At 39.6% G+C, this 27,571-nt stretch overlaps 1 protein-coding gene across 2 annotated transcripts in view; it reads left to right on the forward strand.

The window, feature by feature from the left end:
- Positions 1–27,571, forward strand: part of tyw1 (tRNA-yW synthesizing protein 1 homolog (S. cerevisiae)) — a 70,176-nt gene that overhangs the window by 21,217 nt on the left and 21,388 nt on the right. For both annotated transcript variants that reach the window (XM_078246958.1, XM_078246959.1), the window contains 6 exons: positions 2,173–2,225; positions 2,317–2,435; positions 6,207–6,316; positions 11,889–12,066; positions 15,481–15,616; positions 21,827–21,937. In XM_078246958.1, coding sequence (XP_078103084.1) covers positions 2,173–2,225; positions 2,317–2,435; positions 6,207–6,316; positions 11,889–12,066; positions 15,481–15,616; positions 21,827–21,937 — 707 coding nt within the window. The remainder of the gene's footprint in view (positions 1–2,172; positions 2,226–2,316; positions 2,436–6,206; positions 6,317–11,888; positions 12,067–15,480; positions 15,617–21,826; positions 21,938–27,571) is intronic.

Raw genomic sequence — 27,571 nt, forward strand, 5'->3', positions numbered from 1 at the left:
TGGCATGACATGGATGCAAAAGTCAAGCGCTGGCCTTGCAAAATAGATAGCGGAGAAAGCGGAAGGGGATGTCAGACTTTATACACACGCTCAACATTCGGGAGCCAGACTAGGGCACATGTATTTCGTCAACTATAGTCAATAGCAAAAGCTATATTCCTTTATGTAATATAATAACTGGTACATCTGCTGCCACAATGTCATTGAGAGAGTTTTAAGTTAGGTAATATCTAAGTTAATAAACTTTCACCAAGTGTGGCACTAAACATTGAAAACATTTTATTTGTCATTAGAATATTCACTCTTACAGATCAAAGTGTGATTAAAATATAATATAGTGTATACTATTAAAATAAATATTTTATCGAGTGTCTTCTTTTTGGTTTACTTCTTGGAAAAATAGTGCCTCTAAGATCCTGGGAAAAAAAGAAGCTTCAGACCTCTTCAAACAAATTAGGCTGATCCAACTCTTTGATGCAACACATCCTCTCCCTGCTCATTTTATTTCTCTCAGGCAGCTCAGAGTGATGGATAGAGTATCACAGATCAAAGTATAAATTGTTTTCAGAATTGTCAATAGTCTTGACTTTTATTTTATGTTATTTAAGTCCACAGTTGGTCCACTAGAGAGTTAATCTGTATTGTATTTTGTGCTATACAGATTGAAGGGTTATTGGGTAAGAACTTATTTCTATTCAGCAGCTATTTGTAGCAGCAGACTACCTGTAAGTGGCAAATTGAAGTCCTCTTTGAAGAGTTAGTTGAGAAGCAGGTGGCCATTAATATTATCATAGAAACAGACGACTAACAGACTTTCAAACCATTATTAATCTGTTTATTTTATAAATTAATTTATTTTTCCAACCAGAGTAATGTTGTCTCATTAGGAAGAATGTAAGATGTGAAGGTGTTATGTATATATTTTTTAGTACTGCACATTTTAAATTAGTATTGTTTTGCCAATCCATCCATTACATTCATTTGATTTTTTGCTGTTATGAAGCCTCCTGGTGAAGCTGTTTACAGTACAATTATTCATAGCACATATTGGACTTTTTCAGCTGATGTCATTTCTCAGAGATAATAGACAAAGAGAAAATAGAAAGACCTTTCTTTTCTTCTCTCCATCCACCCCCTCCTCACTTTAGCTCGATCCTCTACCCTGACACAGTGAAAGACATGGAGGCATTGGAAATCGATTTCTCTAACAAACACAGGAGGGGAAACGTTTCTTACATTAAGGTCATTAATGGTTAAATAAACTGGCTTGGCTTAGTTCCTTACCGTGGTTTCCACAGTCTTGTTGGCCTGAGAAATGTATATCATTTTTATGTATCTGGCTTGCTAGGAGCCAGGTTAGAAGAGGACATGTGCTCTTAATGTGGAAAAGAAATTTGATCCTGGTCAGCATGCCTCAAAGAGGAAAATGCACAGTAAACATTATGTGTTAAAAATATTATTTAATAAATATACATAAAACTGTGTTCGTGCATTCAAAGTAAGTGCTTTTTCTACTTCTCAAAAGAACATCTTTGCTCAATGGCAAGCTGTTTCATTCAGGTGGCAAATCAGAAATGAGTATTTTCATCATTCAGCCTTTTCTACAAATATACTCTAAATAGCCTTGATGAATACCAATTGTATCCAACTCATCTAGCATCAAACCTGAGATCTTTGCGAACTGTGAGAGCTCATCCACACCCTGACACAAATGTCCTGCTTTGTTTTAATGAGATATTTCAGCAAGAAAAAAATCAATGGCAAAACGCATAAGGTTCCAAAATAAAGATTCCCACGTGAATTCCACATCAAGCTGTTTTGCCGCTGCATGGCTTATGTAGAAAGTATCTTTAAACGTTGGGACTTTAAAAGTGACCCCTTCTTGATTCCCCTGGAAGCAATCCAGATATCATGTTCTGTTTTTTCTCAAGCAGATTAAGTGATACAGATGAAGCTTTTCTCTTTGATAGACATCAGAGGAGGATGTGTAAAAAGCCAGCAAAGCCCGCAAGGACTCACCCAAGCATAGCCAGTGGTATTAGGCCGTGGTAATATGAGAGGAGAGGCAGACTTGTGAAGAAAGGGAATTCAAAGCACTTTATCCTCCTTTTTGTGCTGTAAGAGAATTTGAAAAACTATCAAACAAATGTTGTTCTTTCTCTTTCTGTGCAGGGTACAAACTAATTGGAAGTCACTCAGGAGTGAAGCTTTGTCGATGGACCAAGGTAACCGGATTTACCCTTCTCTATAACACATTTGACTTTTTCAATAACTGAATGAAAGAATCACATTAAAGGTGTTGTTTCTGTTGGTTAGTCCATGTTGCGAGGGAGAGGAGGCTGTTACAAGCACACTTTCTATGGTATTGAGTCCCACCGGTGCATGGAGACTACCCCCAGCCTCGCCTGTGCTAACAAGTGTGTCTTCTGCTGGAGGTATGTACCTAAGGAATAAAGCCATTGCAAAGTGCAGAGGCCAGTTTCACAGAGATAGACTTTGAATATGGCTTAGATCAAACCAGTAGTCTGAAGTAGGGCTGGGCGATACAGAGAAAATCAAATATCATGATATTTTTGACCCAATACCTCAATGTCGATATTGTGGTGATATTGTAGGGTTGACATTTGGTGCTTTTAAACACTTGTGTGATATTACAATATCCCAAATCTAATACCATATCTAGTCACATATCACGATATCGATATAATATTGATATATTGCCCAGCCCTAGTCTGAAGTCTAAATTCATCTGTTACAGAAAGCGGTCTGGTTCTTGACTAATTTGCTATGAATTCTGGTTAAACTGAGAACAAAAAGGCGACTGAGCCACTGCCTCATATCACTTAGCTCGATCCACTCCATCAGAAAATGTTTGCCTTCTTGAAAACTTCAACAAATTACAAAAACATTTTACATTTTAAAGAGTGCAACAATCCAAAAAAAAACTTCCAGTACGCAGACGGTCAGTGTATATTTTGGTCATTCGATTTTCATTTCATAAACAGGTATTAAAAAACAAAAAACGAATGGTTATTTGATTTTCGTTTTAAAATTGAAATACAAGGCGTTTTTTTTTTCCTTTTCATGGTCAAAAGGGGATGGGAGAAATTTTAAAATATGCTTTTGATTTTCATTTTCTATTTCATATAACAAAAAATAAAATCACCCGAAAATAGAAATGAAAAAAGGCCTGTTTTTTCATATTCAGAGACCGGATGTTGTCATTTCCAGTGCAACAGCGTCAGTGTACCAGTGTTGCTTTCAGCACAGGCTAAAATTACTTTGGAAACCTATAGTCTTGATAATGCTTGGAGGGACTTTTATTTCATAATGTCACATTTATTTATCACCCTCTCTCCCTGCCTTCCTCTGACTCTCTGTCTCTACCTGCCACAGACAGCTTCGCCCAAAGAGAGTCAAACCAGCTGAGGAAATAGACTTTCAGTTCACGGCTGTAACGTTACTGTTACATTAACATTAGCGTTACAGCGCCAAAGTCTGATCCCAGCAAACTTTCTGTTGTTGCCGTTAAGCTTGATGATCTGGCAGAAAGTCACCGGCGGTTCGGGATCAGATCATGGGGATCAGACCTCCGGTGCTGGGTCTAATGTTATAATGTTCGCTGCTGCCGCTGCAGCTAGCTAGTAGCTAGCCACCAGTCCTGTGACCTGGGACCCCGGCTCTTTTCTTTGCAGATAGTGATATGCTTTGATGCACTGATGTCAGGCAGGCTTGCTAGTTGCTTTTAGTCTGAGTCTGTGAGATAACCAAACTTCCTTTGAATATAACGTGCAAATAAATAGACGGAAATAAATAAAAGTCCCCTGAAATAAATAAAAGTAAAACGTATGTATTTAGGCTATTGAACTATAATGACTAATACATATGTTTATATGTATTGCCTCATTTATGTATTTCATGATGTATTTCATAGCCATATTTATGTAGCTTATATTTATGTAAAGTCGCTCAGGAAGTTAGGCTACAGTTTCCCTCAACTACAGCCTGTGATGAAGCAAAACTGGTAGGCTACACCGGTGCTACTCATGGATGTATGAAGAGAACGTGCTACTGCCTTGGAAATGCAACATCCGGTCTCAGAATATGAAAAAATATGCTATTTTTTCATTTCTGTTTTCTAGTGATGACATTTTTTGTTATATGAAATAGAAAATTAAAATCAAAGCATTTTTTTAATTTTCACATTCCCTTCAGACCATGAAAAGGAAAAAACGCCTTGTATTTCAATTTTAAATTTTGTATTTTAAAACGAAAATCAAATAATTTTTTTAGTTTTTTAATACCTGTTAATGAAATGGAAATCGAATGACCAAAACATACACTGACCGCAGACTAATCTAAGAGCAAAACAGACCAGTCTAAAATATGTTTGTAAAACTGGCCCAGGTGCTTAAAATAAAGTATATAAAGTTTGTTGTTGGCTATTTTTGGTTTCAACTCCTAGGTATGAAGGACAATCTTGGGAAATTCAGGGACATTTAATTTCCTTTTGCTACCAAGTTAGCCAGCGTTAAGCAAAAGGTAAATGGGCTTAAACTGTGATTTATCAAAGTTACTAAGCCCTCTGGGAGCCAACCAGTGGCTAACCGTCCCTTACATACAGACTATACAAATAAAATAAAGCTGCCCACATTGTTCATTGCTGCAAATATGTCTTAGGTTTTGGGTCAGCATAGACGTACCCCTAACATTTTGGTATCTATTTCCATATATTCCTTTACTGATTTGACTTCACTTAATAATTAAAATGTTTAAAGTGTACTGCTGTCACACTAAACTTTAGGTTGTTAAAGGTTATGTTTTTCAAGAGTGCACCACATGTCTATGGTGCAATTACAAAAAGTAAGCAGGGTACTCAGAATTATATTTGGCATTATTACACGCATGATTAGTTTTCGCCTTGTCTTGTTTACCTAAATTGTTTATCTCGTCAGTCAAGATCACTTACACATTGAGTGATGATATCTCTGTGGCAAACAAGTTAATGATTTACGCGCAGAAGACGAATGGCCAGCATAACTGCAAGGCCTAAAGGTGGACACTGATTCATCATGACATTGGCAAGAGACTGGGCCTTTTACTCCCCTCAAGTTCCATTTGAAAAAAGGCGACTGTGTTGAGCACTGAAAGGTCGCTGTCACCACATATATGCCAGACTCCATTAGGCAGCTATGCGTGATGACAGGAAGTAAGCAATTTCAGGGCACTGATGTGTTGTTGCAGCTGCCCTCGCCATCCACTTCTTTGTAGCAACAGGTGGAATTAAATTTGATGTGCAAGGCCAGTATGTGTGGTGTGAGTGTGTGCATATGCATGCGACAGACTGTCCTGAATTTGTGATGCCTCCAGGATTTGTTGTTGCACCTAGACATCACACTTAGACAGTCAGAAGGTGTTATTAACACCCATGGAAGGTGCAATTTTTTTACAGTATGATGCATTCTTTCACTTTATATGTCTTATAGGGTGAGAAAAGTCACAGCCCTCAAATTCACCTTACGTTTGTGAATAAACTTCTTTGGACTTCATATTTTTTCCCTTTGTTAGAAGGATGCTCATCTGAATGTAGTTAGTGTTTAACTTTATTTGTGTCAAATGACCCCAGTTGATAGACACGGGTCAGACAGTGAACAGAGGTAAAATGTGACCAGACTTCTCGTCAAGGTAAAAATTGTCTCACAATATCGGTCACATGTGCAGAGCAGCCCCCAGTAGACGGAGTCTGACCTGGTTGGTCTTATAATACATCTGGCTTTGAAGATGAGGCTGGCTTGGACCTCTCTAAATTACCATAGAAGATCCCCTTCCCGTTTGCCAAAGTTGACTCTGAGTTCACTTTTGCAGAGTGGTAGCGGTGGTTGCAATTGTACAAAGCTGCCGGTAAAACCCAGCGTTAGAGGGTTCTCTCTCTCTCTCTCTCTCTCTCTCTCTCTCTCTCTCTCTCTCTCTCTCTCTCTCTCTCTCTCCCCACACACGTTGTAACCTTGGTTCTCTGAGTAAAGACTATTTTTCCAGTCATATTTCTTAATTAAAGTTTTCATTAAAATAGTGTTAAAATCTTGTCTCATTCTCGTGAAGCTGAGTGACTTGTCACAGCCCTAAACGGAGGGTATAGTAACATTCCTAACTGAGTGGGTACAGTATGTCTGCTGTTCCTTATGTTTATCTGTGTGCCCCACTAACAGACACCACACCAACCCTGTGGGCACAGAGTGGCGCTGGAAGATGGACCCTGCCGAGAAGATCCTGCAGGATGCCTTGGAGAAGCACCAGAGCATGATTCGACAGTTCAGAGGTTCGTCCATTAGCAGGTCACACATGCAAACGTGTTCTTTCTCGCTCCACCTCTTGGTTTTACTCTAGTTTCTCTAGCAGTCTGTCTGGCTATTTGTTTATCTACCCATTCGTTGCACTGTTGAGTGCAGATCATTGTTGTAGAAATAAACCGACACAATAGCTTACACGACACATCATCTTCGTCATGTTCACACAGCACATGGTCTTCGTCATGCACACTTTGCATCTTCAATTTACGGCTCATGACCTCTGTAGCCCAATGTGTAATGAAGCAGAGTGAAGCTCAAAATGCTAAATGTTCGGTCTTCCCTTTAATCACATTGTGATGTACTACCTCATCAGTCACCTCTCAGCCCCCACACACAATTTAATTTCCCCACCTGGCAACTCCATTGCGTTATTGTCACTACTTCACTGTCTTTGTTTTCTCAAAACATATCAACATTGAGCTGTAACCTCACTTAAGCTGGTTTCATACTGCAGCGCAGTAACCGCCAACCTGCAAGAGCGTTTCCCAAAAAAGCTAAACGGTTACCGCTAGTAATTTAGTACGGTGAACTCTGGGCCACAGAAGTTTGTGTTCACGTAAGCAGCAACCGCTATATACCCTTCCTGCTGTGATCAAATCCGCTTCCCCCTCATTGAAATGACTGAAGGCGGCGAGTTACCGTGTGGCGGTGTGAAAGCTCCATTAGGGTTCCATTTGTGCTGCTTGTACTAATACTGTTGGCACTTGGGACTTATTTTCTCTGGCTGCTGCCAGCATTGGCTTAGGACGGCTAGTTGGATGCCCAAAGCTCAGTTCAAACTGAATTTGGTGATCATCCTGTGAGTATTCCCTAAGCAGATCTACTTTGAGAGGTTTTAAGAAATGTTGTCAAAACATGTTGGTGACACAATAAACCAACATTTATTAAAGAAAACATGATTGGAAAATTGTTTGTATTCCAGATGGATTTAAAGGTTTTATTGTGTGTTATTGTTGTGATAGATTAACATTTTAACGTTTCAATTTTCAATTACTCATTTTAAGTGCTCATATTATGCTCATTTTCAGGTTCATAATTGTATTTAGAGGTTGTACCAGAATAGGTTTACATGGTTTCATTTTCAAAAAACACCATATATTTGTACTACACATTGCTGCAGCTCCTCTTTTCACCCTGTGTGTTGAGCTCTCTGTTTTATCTACAGAGTGAGGCATCTCACTTCTATCCCATCTTTGCTGGGAGTCGCACATGCCCAGTATCTAGGTCAGCAACACAAGCCAGTCAGAAGCAGAGTATGAGGGCGTGCCACGCTAGCAGCTAGCAGCTAGGAGAGCATTATAACATGTTACAAAGTGACGCACGTTCGTCTCTTAAGTAAAGGCTGGACTACAATAGAGCTGTTTGGAGCAGTTTGTGAACAGTGTTTTCTCTTGAAAATGGTAAGTCCCTTTGAGGTGGACTTTGGTTTTTTTCACTTTGTTGACCTATAATATGCACAATAAAGGAAAGGGGAAAAGCCAAAAAGCATAATATGAGCACTTTAATCTATAAAATGTCCTGACCCACCCAAGGCAGTGTCTTCACATTGCTTTTTGTTGTCTGACCAACAGTCAAAAAACCAAAGACATTCAATTTACTATCATATATAATCGAAAAACAGCAAATCCACAACTTTTTTTCTGTTTTTCTTTGTTTGTCAATGGACTAATAATTTCAGCACTGAATGGGATTGTTTGTTGTTTACATTTTGTTGTTTTGTTGTGACCTGTACAAAGGGTCACTGGTATTTAAAAAAAGACAGTATTTACAGGTATAACAATCCCCCCCCCCCAACACACACACACACACACACACACACACACACACACACACACACACAGAAAGACAGCATAAATAGAGTTCGCCTTCTCATCAGTGTTGTGAGCTTTGAACTTCTTTCATATAAATGCAAAGTTGACTCTTGTGACGTGACTGGACAGCCCCGTTGAGATTCAGATCCTGCAGACCCCTGTCAGCACAGCCAGAGCCACACACACTCAGTCTAATACACACACCATTCCTGTCAAGCCCAAAAGCAGTTTGCCACACGGTCTTCTTTTCAGATCAGCTCATTGTTGATTTCTTTTGTTTTTAATGTAACTCATATAGAAGCCAGTGCCAAACTTTCCTATACTGGCTGGCACTGTGGCCTATTTTAAATATTTCACCTATAATGCACACCCTTAAATTAAACAAAATCTACAGTATGTTGACATGTATGACTGTACATCCAGCCAAAGTATTCTTAAGACCTGGCTTGATCCTGTGACCTCACAGTCAGAAGGCTGCCTCTCTAACCTCAAATCCACTGCTGATCCCATTATTAAACAGAGAAACAATTGTACTCAGGAAGTGAGATAGATGCCAAATGCTGAAAGCTTTTGAGACATATCTTCTTTAAAGGGCAACTTTATAGCTAATGTATTCTCAGAGCAGTTATTCATGATGTATTATGAATAATGTCATCGTAGAAAATGTAATTTCCTGATGGTATTATAATGGAACAGATTAGACAGTAGGCTAATGTTACATGCTGCCAAGTGTAGCGTTAACTAGCGTGACATGCGTCGATGTTTCTGTTGCCTCTAACGTCCGTTTTGGAGCATCAGAGAGAAGCGCAGGCATTTAAGTGGCACCGAAATGAGGCACCGAAATCCACGTTGCTACTCGGTCCGGTAGATAGCAGTCATTAAGTCACCGGTGCCGTATAAGCACCAGGTCTCAGTACCCAACCCTCGTTTTAACTCCTGTTGACACAGAACGTTGTGGCGGGATACAACACTGTTAGGGATAATTTTAACTCTAAAATGTTTTTCCGGTAGTTTGTGTGGCTAGTTTGTTTATTTGATCATACATTTTACATTCATCAATACTTACAATATACAGTATTACAGTATATGCTCTTTGCTTGGCAGTTAACTCTTTACTGTCCAGCTTGAGTGTGTGCTCTCGGCAATATGATTAAACTCGCATGAACCTATTTTATGTCAGCACATTTGCATATTAACAGGAAGAAGCTTTGGTGATGTTCTAACTTTCGCAGCTAAGTCAACTTTTGAATTAAACATTTGGTTCTGTGATTCTCTTAGCTACAACACACAGCACTTTTATTTTTTTTTAAATGACTTAGTCCAGTCATGCATACAGTACTTCTGAACTCTGCCCTTCCATCCAAGCATCCATGTCCTTGTTTAATTTTAGTAGACGCTAAACAATACCACCAGGACGTGTTCAGTGTGTGTCCTAACTCACATCGTACCCAAATTAAACATGAAGAAAGAAGCCTGCAAAGCAGAGAAGAATGATTTCCTAACCTCCTTCTGTAAGGCTTGATGTCAAACCAAAGATGATGCGGGTCAATTCCAGAGGACATCTAAGGTCTTTGATAATAGTTGTCTTCCCTTGAATCACTTCTGCGGCTTCTAATTCAGTAACCATAATTACATAACTTGTAATAAAGCCCCACTTCCTCGCTGATAGACTTCATCTTTATCTGAGTGATCTACTTCAGAAAGAGAGAGCTCCCCCAAAGGACCTCAAGGGAGGGAATTTTCTAAGAATGTAATGGAATTTCACATTTCTAACACTATAAGATATACAGTATACATTCAATAAGGTTCCACACACTTAACACACATGCATCATCCTCTCAACTGGTTTATATGAAAAGAGTTTAACGTCTTTCCAGCTGTTGCGAGATGGGATTTGTCATTGAATAGTAGCACAGTAACAGTTGCTTTGTGGTTCGACTGTACAAAATGTTGCAAACGCTTATAAATAATGTATAAAGCATATTAAGGCAACACTCTGAAGTTAAGTATTTAATTATTCAAAGCATGCACTCTTAAATCAAATGAAATCTGCTGTAGCTACAGCGATATCACATTAAATCCCCAGACAGTGTGTGAAACATTTTCCCCTTACTCCCTGTCTACATCAAATTCTTGGCAGGCCAGAAAGCAGGCCTATATGCTCTGTTCTGCTCTTACTTTACTTGACACCCCCTACCTCCCGACCCCCCTCCACATCCGAAAAGCAGACTTGATCAAATCACAGGTTCTATAAATATATCCATAGTCAAAGAAAGACTCACATCGTCTCTCAGGCTATTTTTTTTTTCTTGGATGATTATGTTCATTAATCTAATTTTGGTTGTCCTATGTATTTAATTTATGTAATTTTTGTTTGTAAATTTGGTGGCCTATGGTCATGATCCAAATGTGAAAGGCGGAACAATAGATTCCTCACACTAGATAATGCTCCCATTAATGTATTTTATTACCACCAAATGATGTTAGGAGCGTCAAGCTTATCTTCAGACGTGAGCTAAATGTGGACTTTCCTCAATTGGACAGTTATCATTTCCTTTGGTGTAACTATAAATAATGGAAACTGACACTTGATTCCTCACTCTTAAAGTATATGTATTGGGTCAGAAAATCAATCTAATTCACAGCAACATCTGATGCCTATGGCTGAGGTTTGTACTGTGTTCTTTGTTGTCTATTCAACCATTCTAAATAAATAAATAATTTTCTTTTTTTATTAAGTAATCTTAAACTATCTTAACGTTTAATAGCAATACCACTTGTGCAAATGCATCCCTAATACTCAGGAACTTATGCTGAGTATATTTTTTACATCATCCTGTAGTCTGTGCTGGTAGATCCCCTAAACATTAGGAGAGTCCAAGACCACCCAGCTGTAAGATGGAGGGAGGGAGTGGGAGAGAGAGAGAGACTGGGCTTCTTGCCCGACTCCCAAAGCTGAAACTTTCACTGCCTCTCTTCTGCTCATTTTTTATGAGCACCACACGTCTCTTTGATGCCTATTTGGATGTATGTAATTATTACTCAGTTTTATCTCACTTCAAAGCTTGACCTCATGCTGTTATTTACCATCTTAAGGCTCTTTTACACTAGACGCATCCACGGTGGCGCGCGCCATCGTGATGTCAAAATGACATAATATCCTGCAGAGCAGAGGTCCCTCACTCACTTTTTTTTTCCGCCGACTAAGCGGAAACTGGAAGCCTGAACGGGTTCGCCGACAACCGGATGCCAGGACTCTCACAGTGACTGCAAGTCTCTCTTGTAAACTTACTGGGTTAAGATGAGTTCTTTTATGGCGAATGAAAGGCTTGATCCGACGAAGTAGGTCATCGAATCAAATCGAAGCATTGACGTCGATGCTGCTGCCAGTTCTGCCGTTGTTTAGCTTTTTCTTCTTCTTCTAGTCCGTAGAAAGAGCAACTTCTGTAGCCTTTGCTCATTAGCGCCACCTCTGTTCAGGAGAAGACTGCGACTAGTATCGTGAGCACCAGCGCGGGTATTAATAGTCACGGTGATCCTATGACGTCACATTTGCACGCGCCAGCTGGGCTGCGTCTAGTGTATAAGAGCCTTTAGTGCTGTTTTGATTTTTTTTTTGATTCCACATGTGAGGGCCCCTTATTTCATTGTTGGGAGACGTTGATTAAGTCAAAGATGGAGTCGACATCAAAACTATCATCTGTTCAGCCACTGACCTCTCTCCCTCCAGGTGTCCCTGGAGTGAAGCCGGAGCGGTACGAGGAGGGCTTGGCAGTCAAGCACTGTGCCCTCTCCCTGGTGGGTGAGCCAATCATGTACCCCGAAATCAACACCTTCATCCGCCTCCTCCACTCTCATCACATCTCCAGCTTCCTGGTCACCAATGCACAATTCCCAAAGGAAATCAGGTAGGGACAAAACGGACACCCACAACTTGTGTGTGTGTGTGTGTGTGTGTGTGTCATTACTTTTTCTGTAGTATATTTTTACCCACTGCCTACGCAACCTCTTTTCTTTGAAGTGTTCGGGGATGAAGTGGAAAGTAGGGAATAGGAGTGTGTCGCAGCAGTTAGATTGTTTTCCCCTAGCAGTAAGGATCAAAGGTTCAGTTACCAAAGTGTCAGAAAAATTAAATCTTCAGTGCTTTGAGCAGCCCAAACAAAATACCATTAAAGGGATATTTCACGGCTGGAAAGCTGAATATATCTTTAAATTGGGTCACTTATGTAGTATAAATGTGAATTTCTTTTTAAATTGGTGCCTAGGCCGAGAAAAGCCAGGAAATGTGTTTTTGGCTCATGTGGATGAAAGACACCAAATCCCAGAATGCACTTGCTTCGCTGCTCTGAGTCCACTCCCAAGCCACGCCTACCGTTTACAGACAGACAGTGAGACGGTCAACTCAATTCAGCTGTGTTTTATTGTCATTTCAACCATATACACAAAACAACGTTTCACCGTGGCTCAAGTGGTTACACAATTCAAATATATAAAAACGACATTATATAAAAACGACATACAAAACACATTATATGCTCCGTAAAGTTCAGCTAACACATACTAGCATTAGCGCTTGGTAGGTTGTAAAACACATTGGAGACGAGACAGCAAGTCTCATATTTCAGACACTGTAAAGTTATACATTGTTTGTCGGGCTATTTTGTTATTAAATTCACTTCTAATACTTTTTTAAGCGAGAAATCGACTATATAAAGCTCAAATATGGGCCGTTTTACGAAAATTGATGGCTAATTGCAAATTTGGTAAGACATGTCGGACTTTAGGAGCTCCACACAGTCAGACAAGAAAGCGGCAACCTCCATACCCAGTGAAAGTCACCGTTTCTCGGTTACTGGACGACGGGGGCACTGCGGAGCTCCGGAGCTGCAAGCTAGGCTATGTGTCCCATTTAATCCTATGGGAAAAGATCGTTGCTACACTTTCGGCATAACTTTCGTATATTTACAGTTTGAATTTCGTCACGCCACTTACATAACATATACTCCAAGGTCTTATAAAGCTAACAATGGTGTCCGATTTCAATTTAATGAATTTTTGTGAACATTAGGGGTTTCGTTAGCTGCGACTGTCCCTCCAATCTTGTGTACAGGTAGCAGCTAGTTAGCTTCATTTTCGGCATAACTTTCGTATATTTACAGTTTGAATTTTGTCACGCCACTTACATAACATATACTCCAAGGTCTTATAAAGCTAACAATGGTGTCCGATTTTCAATTTAATGAATTTTTGTGAACGTTAGGGGTTCATTTAGCTGCGACTGTCCCTCCAATCCTATGTGTACAGGTAGCGGCTAGTTAGCTTCATTTTCGGCATAATTAGAGTATATTTACAGTTTGAATTTCGTCACGACACTTACATAATATATATCCCAAGGTCTTATAAAGCTAACAATGGTGTCCGATTTCATTTTAATGAATTTTTGTGAACATTAGGGGTTTTGTTAGCTGCGACTGTCCCTCCAATCCTATGTGTACAGGTAGCGGCTAGTTAGCTTCATTTTCGCTGTAAACAGAGTATAAACACAGCCGTACATTTTGCGTGGAATGTAGAATGGTTTCATCTAACGGTCACAAATTCCACCAGCGGTTAGCAGTTAGTTGGATACAAGCACCCCATTTCTGCAACAGTCCATTTTAAAAAAGCCCACCTCCACTAGCTAGCTAGACCGGTGACAAAGCAGCACTGTTGTTCAGCCATATTTCCACAACAACAAAAACACAGCAGTCTCTGAACTCGCGTTGGGAGTTTCGTTGAAGTTGGATGTAGTCCAGTTTGTTGTCGAAAGAGACACTTGCAAGCAGGATTGATGGGACAGGTGGCCGGCTGGCGTTAGCTTTCCACCGAGCTAGGAGTATGAACAAAGGACATCCTCCGCGTTTCACCGCTGAGGATACCTCCTTACTGGTTAACGGCATCGAGCGACACCGCAGCCTGAGGTGCTGGTCTCCGTAGCAGGCGAAGCCTGGCACAGGTGGCTGGCTAGCGTTAGCTTCCACCTAGCTCCAACTCCTACCCTCGTCCCGCTTTCCGCACACCGCTGAGAATGTCCCCTTACCGGCTAGCAATGTATCCCGGTGGTACATGTGTGCGGTAGTTTGTATGCACATAATTGTTGTTCTAAAATTTCCTTCAGGATGAATAAATCTGTTTCTGCTGAGAAGCTAAGCGATGATTCAAGATGGCTGACACTCATTTTTACCTCAGCATTCTCCGTAAAAAAAAACGACATCCAACCCCCTATGGGCTATGCGGAAGTACTGGCTGTAGTCCAATAACGTAAAATGACGATTTTTGCGTCATCGGTATACATTTTTCCAGACCCACAATACAGAGATCTCCCCTTCTCTTAATACATCCATGGATCTCCCCTCTCAGGGGGACATGAGGGAGGGAAGCACAGTCATTCAAAAATACTACCGTGTTTCTGCTGATACAAACCTTAATGCTAAGTAGTAGTAGTTTAGTCAGCTAACTTGCATCAAGCAGGTTGATGGTGAGGTCCGCAGTAATCAGCTGTTTTGTTCCTGTCTGCCAGAGCCACCTGGTTGGAGATAAGCTGATGCAGTTTATTGGGAGAACGGTTTCTTATATGAAGATTTACCAGAAGTAGAAATAGCTGAATTTCCAGATTTTCTCTCTCCTTGCTCATTTGGCTAATTGGTTGTTTTTGCATCTTTACATAATCGCCTCACTTGCACAGCAACTATTTTTTATTTCCCATCTAAAGACAAATTGTTGGGGGTAGTGCCCTTCTTGTTTTAGTCGTGGGAATCTTTTACACTTTTCTGGTTCTCTTTGCTGGTCTGGTGCATCCTCCTGCTCTTACAGATTGTGCCACAAGCTAATGTCTCTCCTTATTTAATATTGATGAGAAGCACTCCTTTTCACAGCTTCCTCCTCCTCTGCCCTCTCATATTGCCTTCATCTGTCTACGCGATAAATTCTTTGCTTTTAGCACAACTACATAGGGTGTTTCATGTTGTTGCATGGATATTATTGAATCAAAATGGAAAAAGAATATATACTTTGTCTCACATTAAAGGAGTACAATTGTGTGCTTCAGAGCTGACAGAAGTACACCCATGTGTTTGGAGAGTATGTAAAGGTTTGACGACACCGAGGGTGGCTAACTTTTTGAATTTTATATAAAATTCTTTTTGTTTTCCTTTAGTTCTAATGTCTTTTTTCAAATGCTCTCTACATGTATGCTTTGTACTACCTTTCTTAGGAGACTCTCTTTCTCTCTCAAAACTGGATCATTCTTATCCTCATTTCTCCTCTGTATTTTCTATAATTTCCAGGAGCCTGGTGCCAGTTACCCAGTTGTACGTTAGTGTGGACGCCAGCACCAAAGACAGTCTGAAGAAGATTGACCGACCACTTTTCAAGGACTTCTGGCCCCGCTTCCTGGATAGCCTCAGGGCCCTGGGAGAGAAGGTAAAACTGCCCACTGAGTTAGTTTGTAGGGGTGTGCAAAAACAAAATTCACATTCGAATCACAATTCAAGCTTTGATTGACAGGATTCAAAATCGATTCATAGAATTCCAAAAATCGATTCATATTTTGAAATTTAAATTATTATTTTTAATTGTATGTCTACTGCAATCACATGGGAAAAGTAACTACATTTACATACTACGAATCGATTTTTGAATCGAGAATTGTTTTTGAATCGAATCTTGAGCCTAAAAATCGATATCGAATGGTGACATTTTCTGAATCGTGCACCCCTATTAGTTTGGTTTCCTAGTAGTGGTTTGGTTGGCTAGCTCTGTCTTTGCAATCATAATTTATGATATATAAATAAATGTGTTATCGGCAGGTTCTTATAGTAACAATGGACTCAGCTATAAAAAATAAAAAAAAAAGCTTTGTGCAGCTCCCTGGATTAAGAGTTTCAAATATATTGTTCATACATTACTCAAGTTTGCTTGATTCACATATGAATGTAAAGATGCAGCATTTGTTGTTCTTGTGTCAGGTAGCTGGGCAATTTGGTAAGCGTACAAAAGTCCAGGACTTGATATTTACAGGAAAAGAAAGCTGAGAGTTTGAAAGAATTTTTTTTGTTATCTTTATCCCTGTAAAGCACTGTACCAGCTAACAACAACATGTATTAGGAATTGCCACTTATATTGTGTGCAATTAAGGTAGCCTCAACAAACTGTAAACACTGTGATTTGTGTTTTAACAGGTCAGAATAGCTTATTACCTCAAGTTTGACCACATTGTTTTAATTCCCTCGCTTTCGTAATTCTGCATCACAAGTATATACATTGCATTGTATGGCGATTTTTTTAAATTTATTATCTGCAATTAAGTGTGGAACAAATGTTCTACTTGAAAATGTGCCCTGCTTCATTACTTGCACACATTTTATTTTATGAATTTGATGTTTTTTTTTCCTATTCTTCTTCTTATAATCTCACCGTTGTGCCTAAATTATCTTCTATCTTAGAAATGCTCAGGCTAGGCTAGGTTTTTAGAGGTTGTTTTGTATTTTGTAAGGATGTAAGTTAGTTCTGATAAAAACAAAACAAATCTGACTCAAGTCTAGGTTTGGGGAATTTGTGACAGGTAATGTTTTATGGGATTAAACCTTTGAAAGGATTTAAACTTTGTCTACTTTTAAACTGTTCTGTCTCACTCTGCCCTAAAAATGTACCAAAGCTCCACAACAACTGAAGTGTAAATTGTGTAAATCATTTCTATCTCTGTTAGTGTGTTTCCTAGAAAGCCAACGTGAGGAAAGAATATGGTGCTTGGGTGCATTGGCAAATCAAAGAAAGTTGTAGGCTGTGAAGTTTCTCAGAGGGGGCCTGTTTTACACCTATCTGTAATGGGCGGGTTTCCTATTGTTCAATGCTTTAGCAAACTATGGACAAATTCATTACCACTCAGCTTGAGGTGTTGGTGACTGCGCGGCTCGAGGCAAATCACTGGCGATGGATCATTGCACTCTAATTGCATCTAGAGCACCATTTTCAGCCCATGCCAACGAGCAGATAGCAATGTGACATAACTGCAGGGGTGAGCAAAATAACAGGGGCATCTTAGAATTGAATAAATCAATAGCCTTCTGCCATTATGAAGTTAAGATGTTCCATTTCTGTCTATGGTCATTTTTAAAGTCATTACAGTATCCCCTACTTTAGTCATTACCACATTTTATAGACCCTGAGCTGTTTACATACAGACTCATATAGCTGCCTCGATCTAGAATGTAATTACTGTATGATATATAGTGACATTTTTTTTTTTTTTTTAAGATTATTTTTTGGGCATTTCCGCCTTTAATGGATAGGACAGTTAGATATGAAAGGGGATGCAGGAAAATCGTCACAGGTCGGACTCGAACCCTGGACCTTCTGCATCAAGGAATAAACCTCTACACATGTGCGCCTGCTTTACCAACCGAGCCAACCCGGCCACACTATAGTGACATTTTTAAATGTTTGAAAAATGCAGGGCAAACACCTTTTATAGTGTTTGGCAAGTTCTCTATCTGACCTCTAGGGCTGGGTACCGAATTCAATACTTTTTAGGCGCCGACCGAATTGCCTCCTTAGTATCGAGTATCAGAAAATGCCTCATCATTTAATACCAAATTTGAATACCTAGGGAGTAAATCTCGTCCGTGTCAGTGAGCCAATAAGCATGCAGCATGCTTCTACCAATATCTAATAATGCTGGTGATTGGCTGTCTAACGTTACACTTAGTAGAGACACGGAGGAAAAACTCTACGTTACACACAGAGCAGGGAACACGGAGCTGAAAAATAAATAAAAAAGATTTGTGCCGTAATGTTATAATTTCTTTTTGTTAAAATGGATTTTATAAAATTGGTAACGAAAAAAGTATTGTTTTCAAAGTCATGGTATTGGTATCGGTACTGGTGTAGAAAAGTTTTAACGCTACCCAGCCCTACTGACCATATTATGACAAACATACATTCAAACAACCAACCTGTGGACATCAGATACATCTATTGTAGGATTTTGGACTGGTGATTATGGATATGTTAGTATCACAGATTTTCCACCCTCTAAGTGACACAAGTCACAAAGTCCTGCTGGACCACTGACTGACACTTTTGTCCGCTGGCACATTCACTGTATACTCGCTGGAATCTCATTATATCCAAAACAGCATCACAGTTTGTCTGTTAACAGATCCATCAATCTATAGAAGTACATTTATAATTGGGGTCAAACAAATGTCTAATGATATTAAGGTTTTCTGGCTCAGCATTCTCATAGCGCATGTTAGACACCGAGCATTACACCAAATGTTAAAGTGCCCATATTTTCAGGTTCATAATTGTATTTTAAGGTTGTACCAGAATAGGTTTACATGGTTTAATTTTCAAAAAACACCATATTTTTGTTGTACTGCACAGCTCTCTCTCACTGCTGCAGATCCTCTTGTCAGCTGGTCTCTGTTTTAGCTACAGAGTGAGACCTCTTTTCTTCTTCTTCTGTACTATCTTTGATTGCACTCGCACATGTGCAGTAGCTCAGATGTAGATCATGTCAGCTAGCTAGCTCCATAGACAGTAAAAGAAAGGCTGTTTCTCCAACTTGGGTCAGTTACAAGGCAGGATTAGCTGGGAGACTTCTAAATGAGGGCGCACATGTAAGTAGTTCTTTGTAGATTATGGTGAACTTGTGTGTGTTGTAGCAGTGCTTTGCTATTGAGAATGAGGTAGCATGCTAGCGTTAGCGTTAGCATGCTAACGCTAATGCTATGAGCTAACAGTTGTGGTTAGCCAGCTCGTTTCGGCTTGTGACATCACAAGCTGTGCCGATTTTGAACAGCTCACCCGGAGACTGAAGGCAGGACACATTCAGAAACCGTATCTCACTCAAAACAGCGTGGATGGATTTTTTTCAAAGTTTGTATGCGTGTGGAAGCACCAGAGACACAAAAGAACACCCCAAATCCCAGAAAAAGTGTTTTTTTCATAATATGGGCACTTTAAAACTCTGTACTGCGAAAATGTGAGCAGCAACAATCATGTGCCCAGATCTCTGTCATAGTATATGGAAGTATTTATGCATCTTCTTTTCTCTCGTCTCAATTTCTGGCATGAAAATATCAATTATATTTATTATAACATTATTTTTATTATGTATCTTTTTAGTGTGATATGTTTGAAGAGTGATCATTTGAATAGCAGTTTGGACTCTGATCCTTCAGTGGAACAGTAGCTTATTGTGGCAGCCAACATAATGTGAGTTCTTATTGTTGATGTATTTAAACTGCAGTACACAGTTGTGGTGGATGGCATGGTGTGGTATGACTGACTGGAGATAAATATGAATCAGTCATGATAATGTTAAAGGTATGGTCATATGGTTGGACATGGTTTCTCCGTTTGCATATTCAAGCATTGATGAAATGATAAGGAGGGCACTGGATGTGTATACTGCGTATTTTATAAATGCTTTAAATATCGTAACATAAGACTAACATGCATAACAACCCTGTGAGTCAATAGAGTTTCATGAACAAAAGTCTTGTGCACAGTCCAGACGTGTGCATAGACGCATATATGGTTATTTAGCATTATTAGTATGATTATAATTTGCCCCAGATGGTAATATGTGTACTTGTGTGTTTACTCATGTACATGCCAGTATGACAATATGGTTTGCCTGTGTGCAACTTCCCATTTTCCAAAAATAAACTGTTTCTGTTCCCACCTCCCCCTGTCTTAGCTCCATATTCTTAAGTCAGCGTTTTATGGTGGGCTCTATCTCTAACGTTCCTTACTGCTTATCCCTCTCTGTTCTCCTCCACTTGGCCTCCCTGACAGTGCGCTAGGGGATTGATAGAGTTGTGCCTCAGTGTCGGATTTGGAATAGAGGCCGCCTAAAATACCTCACCTCCCTGCTTCCACTGGCCAATTATCCCCTTCCCTACTGGGTTGAATGGACCTAGTGTTATAGATAACCTTCCAGTGAGAGAGGGAGAGGGTGAAGAAATGTGCTCTCTCTTCTCCCATTGCCATTTACTTGTTTCTGTGTAATATACGTTTCTCATGTCCTCTGTCCTTACCAGTCCCCTTTTTTCATCTCCCCGTCTTTCCCTGTCTGTCTTCCTCTCCATCATATTCTCAATAATCTTCTTTCTCCTGCTATACAGAAACAACAATAGCCTGAATCTACACCATTAACCTGTGAGCTGGGCTTTTGTCAGTACTTTATTCATCCAGGGAAAGTTAACTGAGCACGTAAAAGAGTGATGTCCACATCAGGTTTTCTTGACCTTGACCTCGATTCAAATTATTTGCCAATACATAGTCCAGTCTAATATATATTTTTTTTAAACTTTTATTTGTTTATTCTTTTCTTAATAAAACAGCTGCACATTGTACAAACAACATAAAGTAGGCTCACATTTAAAATGTCTAATCCTTCCAAATGATTAAAAGTTCATTGAGAAAATATAGCCTAGTGTTCTGTCAGTGTGAACCTATTATGGAAGCAAGCATGGAATAATTTGAATAGCCCCTCTTCAACCTCAGAATAATTAAAATCCTAAAGGTCAAATCAATTATTTTAACTATAAAAACCACACTTCTGACCCGTAGTGCACCTGCTAATTGTTGCGTTAGAATTTGGTTGATTCTGCTCACATAGCTTGCTTCCACATCCTTATTTGATAGTGCTGGTTGTTCTTTATTTATTTTATCAATACACTGCTCCCTCCCTGTTTACTCACTGACAATGCTATGGAGTTCCAGTATTGGGAGGTTTGGGACAGGTTTTAACAGCTGCTGTAGCTGGAGTACTGGAGTATATAAGCATTGGAATAATAACTCAAATTTCCGGTTCTGTTGCAGCAGTTGTTGGAGCATTAGTAAACATGCAACACTTCCTCTAACAGTTCTGTTACTGTATTATGCAGACAGAGAGTGGGTGGTTGGCAGGACATCTGTGAGCTGCTGTGTTGCCTGTGAAGGACAGATGTTGGTGACAACAAACTGCCATGGTCATTTATTTAAAAGAGGATAAGTCCAGAAATTTGGGTTTGAATTTAAAATAAGTTACCAGCACAACGGCGATAGTGAGCGAAATAGTTTGAGGCAGCTAGTGATCTTATACTGACGTGTGCCAGAGGATGGCAACGCATGCTTGTTTTCCCTAATTCGAATGAATAACACCTTTTGTACGTACATACTATGTATGTATTTATGTATGTACAGTATGAGCTTCAAGCAAGTGTGTTATGAGGTTTTTTCTTTGCTCCAGCAAACACCTAGCTCATGGCAGCACTCACTGTTATAACACCTAATCTAATTCTGGTTTATAACAGTGGCCAAGAAACTGTGTGAATTCAGTTGTAAAGATGAGGATTTTGTTTTTTACTAAACTAGAGGTTTGAATTTTCTGTAAAATGTGTTGCACAAATGTGTGGTTGGCTCAGAATCTGTCGAGCAATGCCAAGCTGTTGAACACTACTTGCATGCGTTTTTTTGTCTTCATGATATGTAAACAATTTGATTAATCAATAAAGTAAATGTCTTTGTTGAATATGGTCGTTTAAGAAGGGGTATATGGAAGAAAAAATATGCAACACACTATTACCACAACTATCTCATGTTTATGCCCTCGCTTTTTGACCCTTTTCATCAATCCAGAGACAGAGGACGGTGTATAGACTGACACTGGTAAAGGCCTGGAATGTGGAGGAGATGCAGTCCTACTCAGAGCTCATTGCTTTGGGCCAGCCGGACTTCATCGAGGTCAAGGTAGGGTTCAGCAGCATGTACTTTATATCTGCTTGTGTTTTCTGTTTTTCCTCTCAGTTAATGTCTTATTTATCATCAGTGTCATTTTCACGGTGCAATAATTGTCTGCATCCTTGCAGCAGATTTCTTTTTCTTTATTTCTCTGTTTTCAAATGATTTTTCTGTACTGAGCTTTTGATGTGTGTCTGGAGTAAACTCTCTTAATAGCAAAGCCTTTTGCATTATTTTGCACTCATTTGCATTCATCTCATTAATGAGTTTTCTAAAAGGTAAATGAGCCAGTGGCACGAGCCACCATTAACTCTTTTGAGGGAATATCTTAGCACATTATATTTTCTGCCACATACAGTACACATCATCCGCAATCTCTTAAATATACCATGTTGTAACATCATGTACCGCCCTTGTCTCAGAAATATAGTGTTATTGTATTCCCAGATGAAAGGAAACAAGTAGAAATAAATGACAATTTAATGGGAAACATTTGTAATTAATTCAAGAGCCCCAGACATACAAAGGAAAGAGAATTAGCATCTCCTCCTTCCATCTTCCTCGCTCGTCTCTCTGGCACTCCACCAATGTATACATCAAGGGAACAGGCTGAACAAACAACCTGATATTCAAACTGAAAGCTGAACATTCTTCAAGTTATGTATCCTTTCTAATTTTTGGTTGATCCAAAATGGAAGAGCCACAACATATCCTATTAAATAGTGTTACAGTTATTTAAAGCTTGTATTATTTAAGAACTTCAGGGTCATTTTGTGTGCACTGAATTATTGACGTTGTCAGTAAATGGTCTGTTTTATGCGTGTGAGTATGAGAGTTTCTGGGTGCCTTGGTTGGTGAACGGTTTGTGACTGTGAGAGGCAGAGCTAACTTGATAACTTAGTTGCTTTTCCCCCTTTTTATCAAATAAATTAAAACATGAATATTCAGCTTTGTTGCAGCAGAGCCAATGTGGTGCTGGATGTGTGGATCTACCGCTAATCTGTGCAAAATACCAACACTGCGGTTGTGCTAACACACCCTGCAGGATTTCTGTAGTCAGAATGTGTGTCCATACAGATGTGTCATAATTCAATGGAATGATGGGCTGTGGACCATGTCGACCATGTCACATTTGGCAGACATGGTATTAATAGTATTGGAAGGGGCACCTGGTGGCAGTCTGAGCTATGGTTGTCATAGTGACAACCAACCTGAGTCGGTGTCGGTTATTCAGTGCATTACATCAAGGTATGATCCCAGTCATAACAGGGGCAGTAGTAGTTACAGCTGGAGCAGCAGCAGTAGTAGATCCAGCCATCTCTCTTCTTGCCTGTAAGTGTCAGAATCATCGTCAGCAGAATTTAAGAACGCCTAATTCACCGAGATTATTTTAGGCTGAGCTTCCTTTTACTTATTTTGTTCTAATAGTCTGATTAATTTTCCCCTTGAGAGTTTATAACGCATTATCATATTCAACTTTTGGGGGGGCTTAATCTCTCTCAAGTCTTTGCAGCACAGTGTCTTGGTTATACTCAAAACCTCATAACCTGCCATTTCCTCTTTAAGATTTGAAAAGGTTTTGGGAGATTACTTTACAGTTGTGCAAGCAAGCTGCATGCCCAATATGATGTATGAAAATAGGGAAACAAGTGCAAAACGGAATGCATCCATGGCAGCACCTGCATAACAAAAGACCTTCTCTCAGCTAGTAATCCACAGTCATTATCAACACAGTTTAAGTTATCGTAAATAATAGTGAGAGGCTTTGACAGTAACACTGAAATTTGAACTGACCTGGTTGACCAAAGTACCATAAAGTGGCATTATAGTCACCGGTGGCTCAAAAACATCACAAAAGACTTAACGTGCAATAACAGTTTTTATATGCTGCCATTCAATTTGTGCAATAACAATATTAATGCTGCTTTCAAACTACTTTTTTATTTTTTTTAATGTCATATTTAAATATAACACTGTAGCATTTGTATGTATTTATTTTCAAACTTTGTTTTAAGTGAAAATACAGTATTTATGAGCCAGTGGAACAACATTTCGTTCATATGTGCACTCTGTATGTACAGTTGAATGACAATAAAGACTATCTATCTAAGTGAAAAATTACCATTTGTGACCATTTAAACTCTTCAAGTTCTTAAATATTAGCTTAAAGGAGAATTCTGGTCGTTTTCAACACGTAGCTATGTTGTTTGTGGTCACGGAGTGAGTCAGTAGCGAGAAAAATAAAAATAATTGGTGTTGCCTGCACCGAGTTATGCTCCTGCTATAGTTCGCACCCAGGCAGCTGAAACGGGGAAGGTTTTAAACGTGCTTTTAGCCTCTTAACATGTTCGAGATGTCATTACAAGTGCCTAGCCATGTGAACTGATTCCTTCCGCGTGAACACCGTGAATATGACTGCAGTAGATGTGAAAGAAATGCATAATAGTTGTGTTAATTCAGCCAGTGCACATTAGGTTTGGATTTTTACGATTCCGATGCCGAACCGGTACTTTTAAAACGATTCCGATTCCTAACCGATTCTTGAAAAACTGAAAAATGACATCAAAGAAAGGCTCTTTTATGGCTTTTTTTTATTTTTATTATTGAAAATTATTTAAATTTAACAATATATTAACGTTTTAAAGTACTTAAATATATAATAAGTAAACCTAAGTCACCTAACCCACAACTACAATAATTTAACAAATAACAGTTACACTATTAACAAGTAACAACAAAATAAATTGTTGAGTTGGTATGCCAACGAGCTTCAAACTTTAGCAGTTCTTTTGCAGAAAAATGACCATATTTGCCTTCTCTGGCAAGATACGACACCTCTCCTGACTAATGGCATGTCCTGCACAGGAGAAAACTCTCTCAGATGGTGTCCAAGAGGCCTGGACACACAGGTAGGAGTGTAGAGCAAGTGTAATATGTTTACTAGTGATCACGTGCAGTGAATGGTTAATATGCTTTTACGTCCGTTTTGGTGAGCCTAGAGGGAAAATATGCCATTTTAAAAGTAGCCTACATTTACGATAGCTAGCCAACGGTAGACTACAGAGAAAGTGTGATATTTTTATGTCCGTTTCGGAGCGTGTACAAAAAGCCGTCTATCAGCAGTGATTGAAGAGTGCGTGTCCGAGAATAGCGCGGACACGCGCTTCACACCGCGAGCGGAAAAGGGAGAAAGGAAAAAAAGAATCTGCCGCTGTCCACCGCGACAGAGGGAAAATATTTCAGTCAGAACCGAAATTTGTGTTCTAATCCAGTCTGAATACTTTTGCGTTTGCGTAGGAACTGGGTTTCGGTACCCAACCCTAGTGCACATACCTCTGTTTAGTTCTGGTGTTCCGGTGAAGTCCACACAAATCGATTGTCGAACTCATACAATCCAATATTCCAAAACTTATTTTTTTCACCAAAAAATGATGGTCACGAATTGCCGTGACAATGACCACCGAGGAAGAAAGCCTGTGCTATAAGGAGTGGGATCTCATACAGCCTGGTCTGGACGGGTCCCCAGATAACGGACATTGTTTCACCCATACAGAGCTCCGCGAGCTGCCGGTCGTGGTGCTCCGTCAGGTCAGCGGTAGTTGGTGATCTAGTTACCCCAGAATAGGTGACTGGGCGCTGGGTACAGAGCACCGTGAGCTGCCGGTCATTTCGGCGGACATAACCACAGCAATTCGTGACCATCGTTTTTTGGTGGAAAAAATAAGTTTGGGAATATTGGATTGTTTGAGTTGGACCATAGACTTGTGTGGACTTCACCAGAACACCAGAACTAAACAGAGGTATGTGCACTGGCTGAATTAACACAACTTGTATGCATTTCTTTCACATCTACTGCAGTCATATTCACTGTGTTCACTTGGAAGGAATCAGTTCACATGGCTAAGCACTTGTAATGACATCTCGAACATGTTAAGAGGCTAAAAGCACGTTTAAAACCTTCCCCGTTTCAGCTGCCTGGGTGCGAAGTGTAGCAGGAGCATAACTCGGTGCAGGCAACACCGATTATTTTCATATTTCTCGCTACTGACTCAATCCATGACCAATTTTCCTTTAAGTTCATAATTTAATAGGTTGTTTTAACATTAAATATTTTTTATTATATTTCCCATTGGACGCTTTGTCCAGTGGCACTTTGTTTACGTCATGTTATTGTATTTTCACCTCACACATGCATTTCTTCAGTTTATTTGTCAGTTGTGTAGCATTAGATAGATTCTCCAAAAACGCCCTAAATCTCATTTAAGCACCTGTATGTGTAGTTGCTTCCTGTCTGAAAGATAATAAGCAGTGTTGCTTCTCTGCCTGGTGTGACTGCTGCATTATCATTTCATTATTTTTATCTATTCTATGCCACAGCTGTCGTCATGCTTTAGTATGATTATTAATTTGTTTGTGGCGGGTCCAACATGCTTTTCTTTTCAATTATGATGAGCTTGTCTAAATGGACTGTGGACATTAAGGGACTCAGCAGTGCATTTTTTTTACATACTGTAGCTGCTACGTCTGTTGATATGTGGACTTTCCTTTATTCTTTTTAAAGCACTTTGTAACCCTTGGGATGTTGTTTGGGATGCCGTTCTTTATTATTGCATGTAGTATACTTTACTTCCCCCTTTAGTTTATTTTGCCTTTGAGGATAAAACACTGCACTCATGGGAAAATAGTCAAACTAAGAACTTTTGTTCTTTGTTTTGATGATGTAGTCTGCCTCAGAAAAAAAAACTGTACCTGAAATTGCCATTTGGTGCAGTTTATCCTCTGTTCCTTTTAAACAGTGTCTAGACTTAAATAAAAAATCAGGACAGCACAATGAATTGTCTCTACCTCAGATAGCAGAGATAAGAGAGAGCCCTGACCTTTTGAAACTAACTAAAGTTAAGATTCAGATGTATTCTATTTTCATTCCACTGCAGAGGTGAAAGCTAATTGGTTTGAACAGGTGATCTGCTCATTTGTCAGGCCTCATCCTGCCTCCCCCCACACATAAATACACACACCGAGACACGCCTCATCCATTCCCTTATGTGTCCAATTACATGCGTCCCTCATCCTAAACGTCTCGCTATAAAGGCAAAAGAACAGGTGATATTTCCCATTGACAAAGTTAGCATTCATGAAGCGCCTATTTCCACATGGAGCCACCACATGATGGGAATACCTCCCCAAATCCTTTCATTCATAATCCAGAGCACATCTCATTGCTGCACTAGAGTTCCATCAGTGGCCAGTCTCCACTGCTCCCAACTATTGCAGTTATTACTTTCTTTAACCTTCATTTTTCCAGGCTAGGTTTACTGAGCTGAATGGTCTTTTTCAGCAGCCTGCTGCTCACAGTTACACAGAATCACACCTGGGAACTGCCAGTACAAACCCTGTCTTGTAGCAAAGAGGAGTCTTGTAGCAAAGAGGAGAATTTCGTGTTAAGTGTCTTACTCAAAGACACCTTAACAGAGAGCAACGAGGGTGAGCAGTAAGAGTACAAATGATACATCAGTGTACATTATCTTATCTCAGATACAGATCAGTGACAAATTAAAGAAAAAAACTGCGTCAAGATGGAAGGCATTCTTCATTTGGTGTTTTGATTATTGTCGTGGAGAACTCTGTCTAACACAGCAGTCC

The sequence above is a fragment of the Sander vitreus genome, chromosome 3, assembly GCF_031162955.1.
Source record: "Sander vitreus isolate 19-12246 chromosome 3, sanVit1, whole genome shotgun sequence".
Taxonomy (NCBI): domain Eukaryota; kingdom Metazoa; phylum Chordata; class Actinopteri; order Perciformes; family Percidae; genus Sander; species Sander vitreus.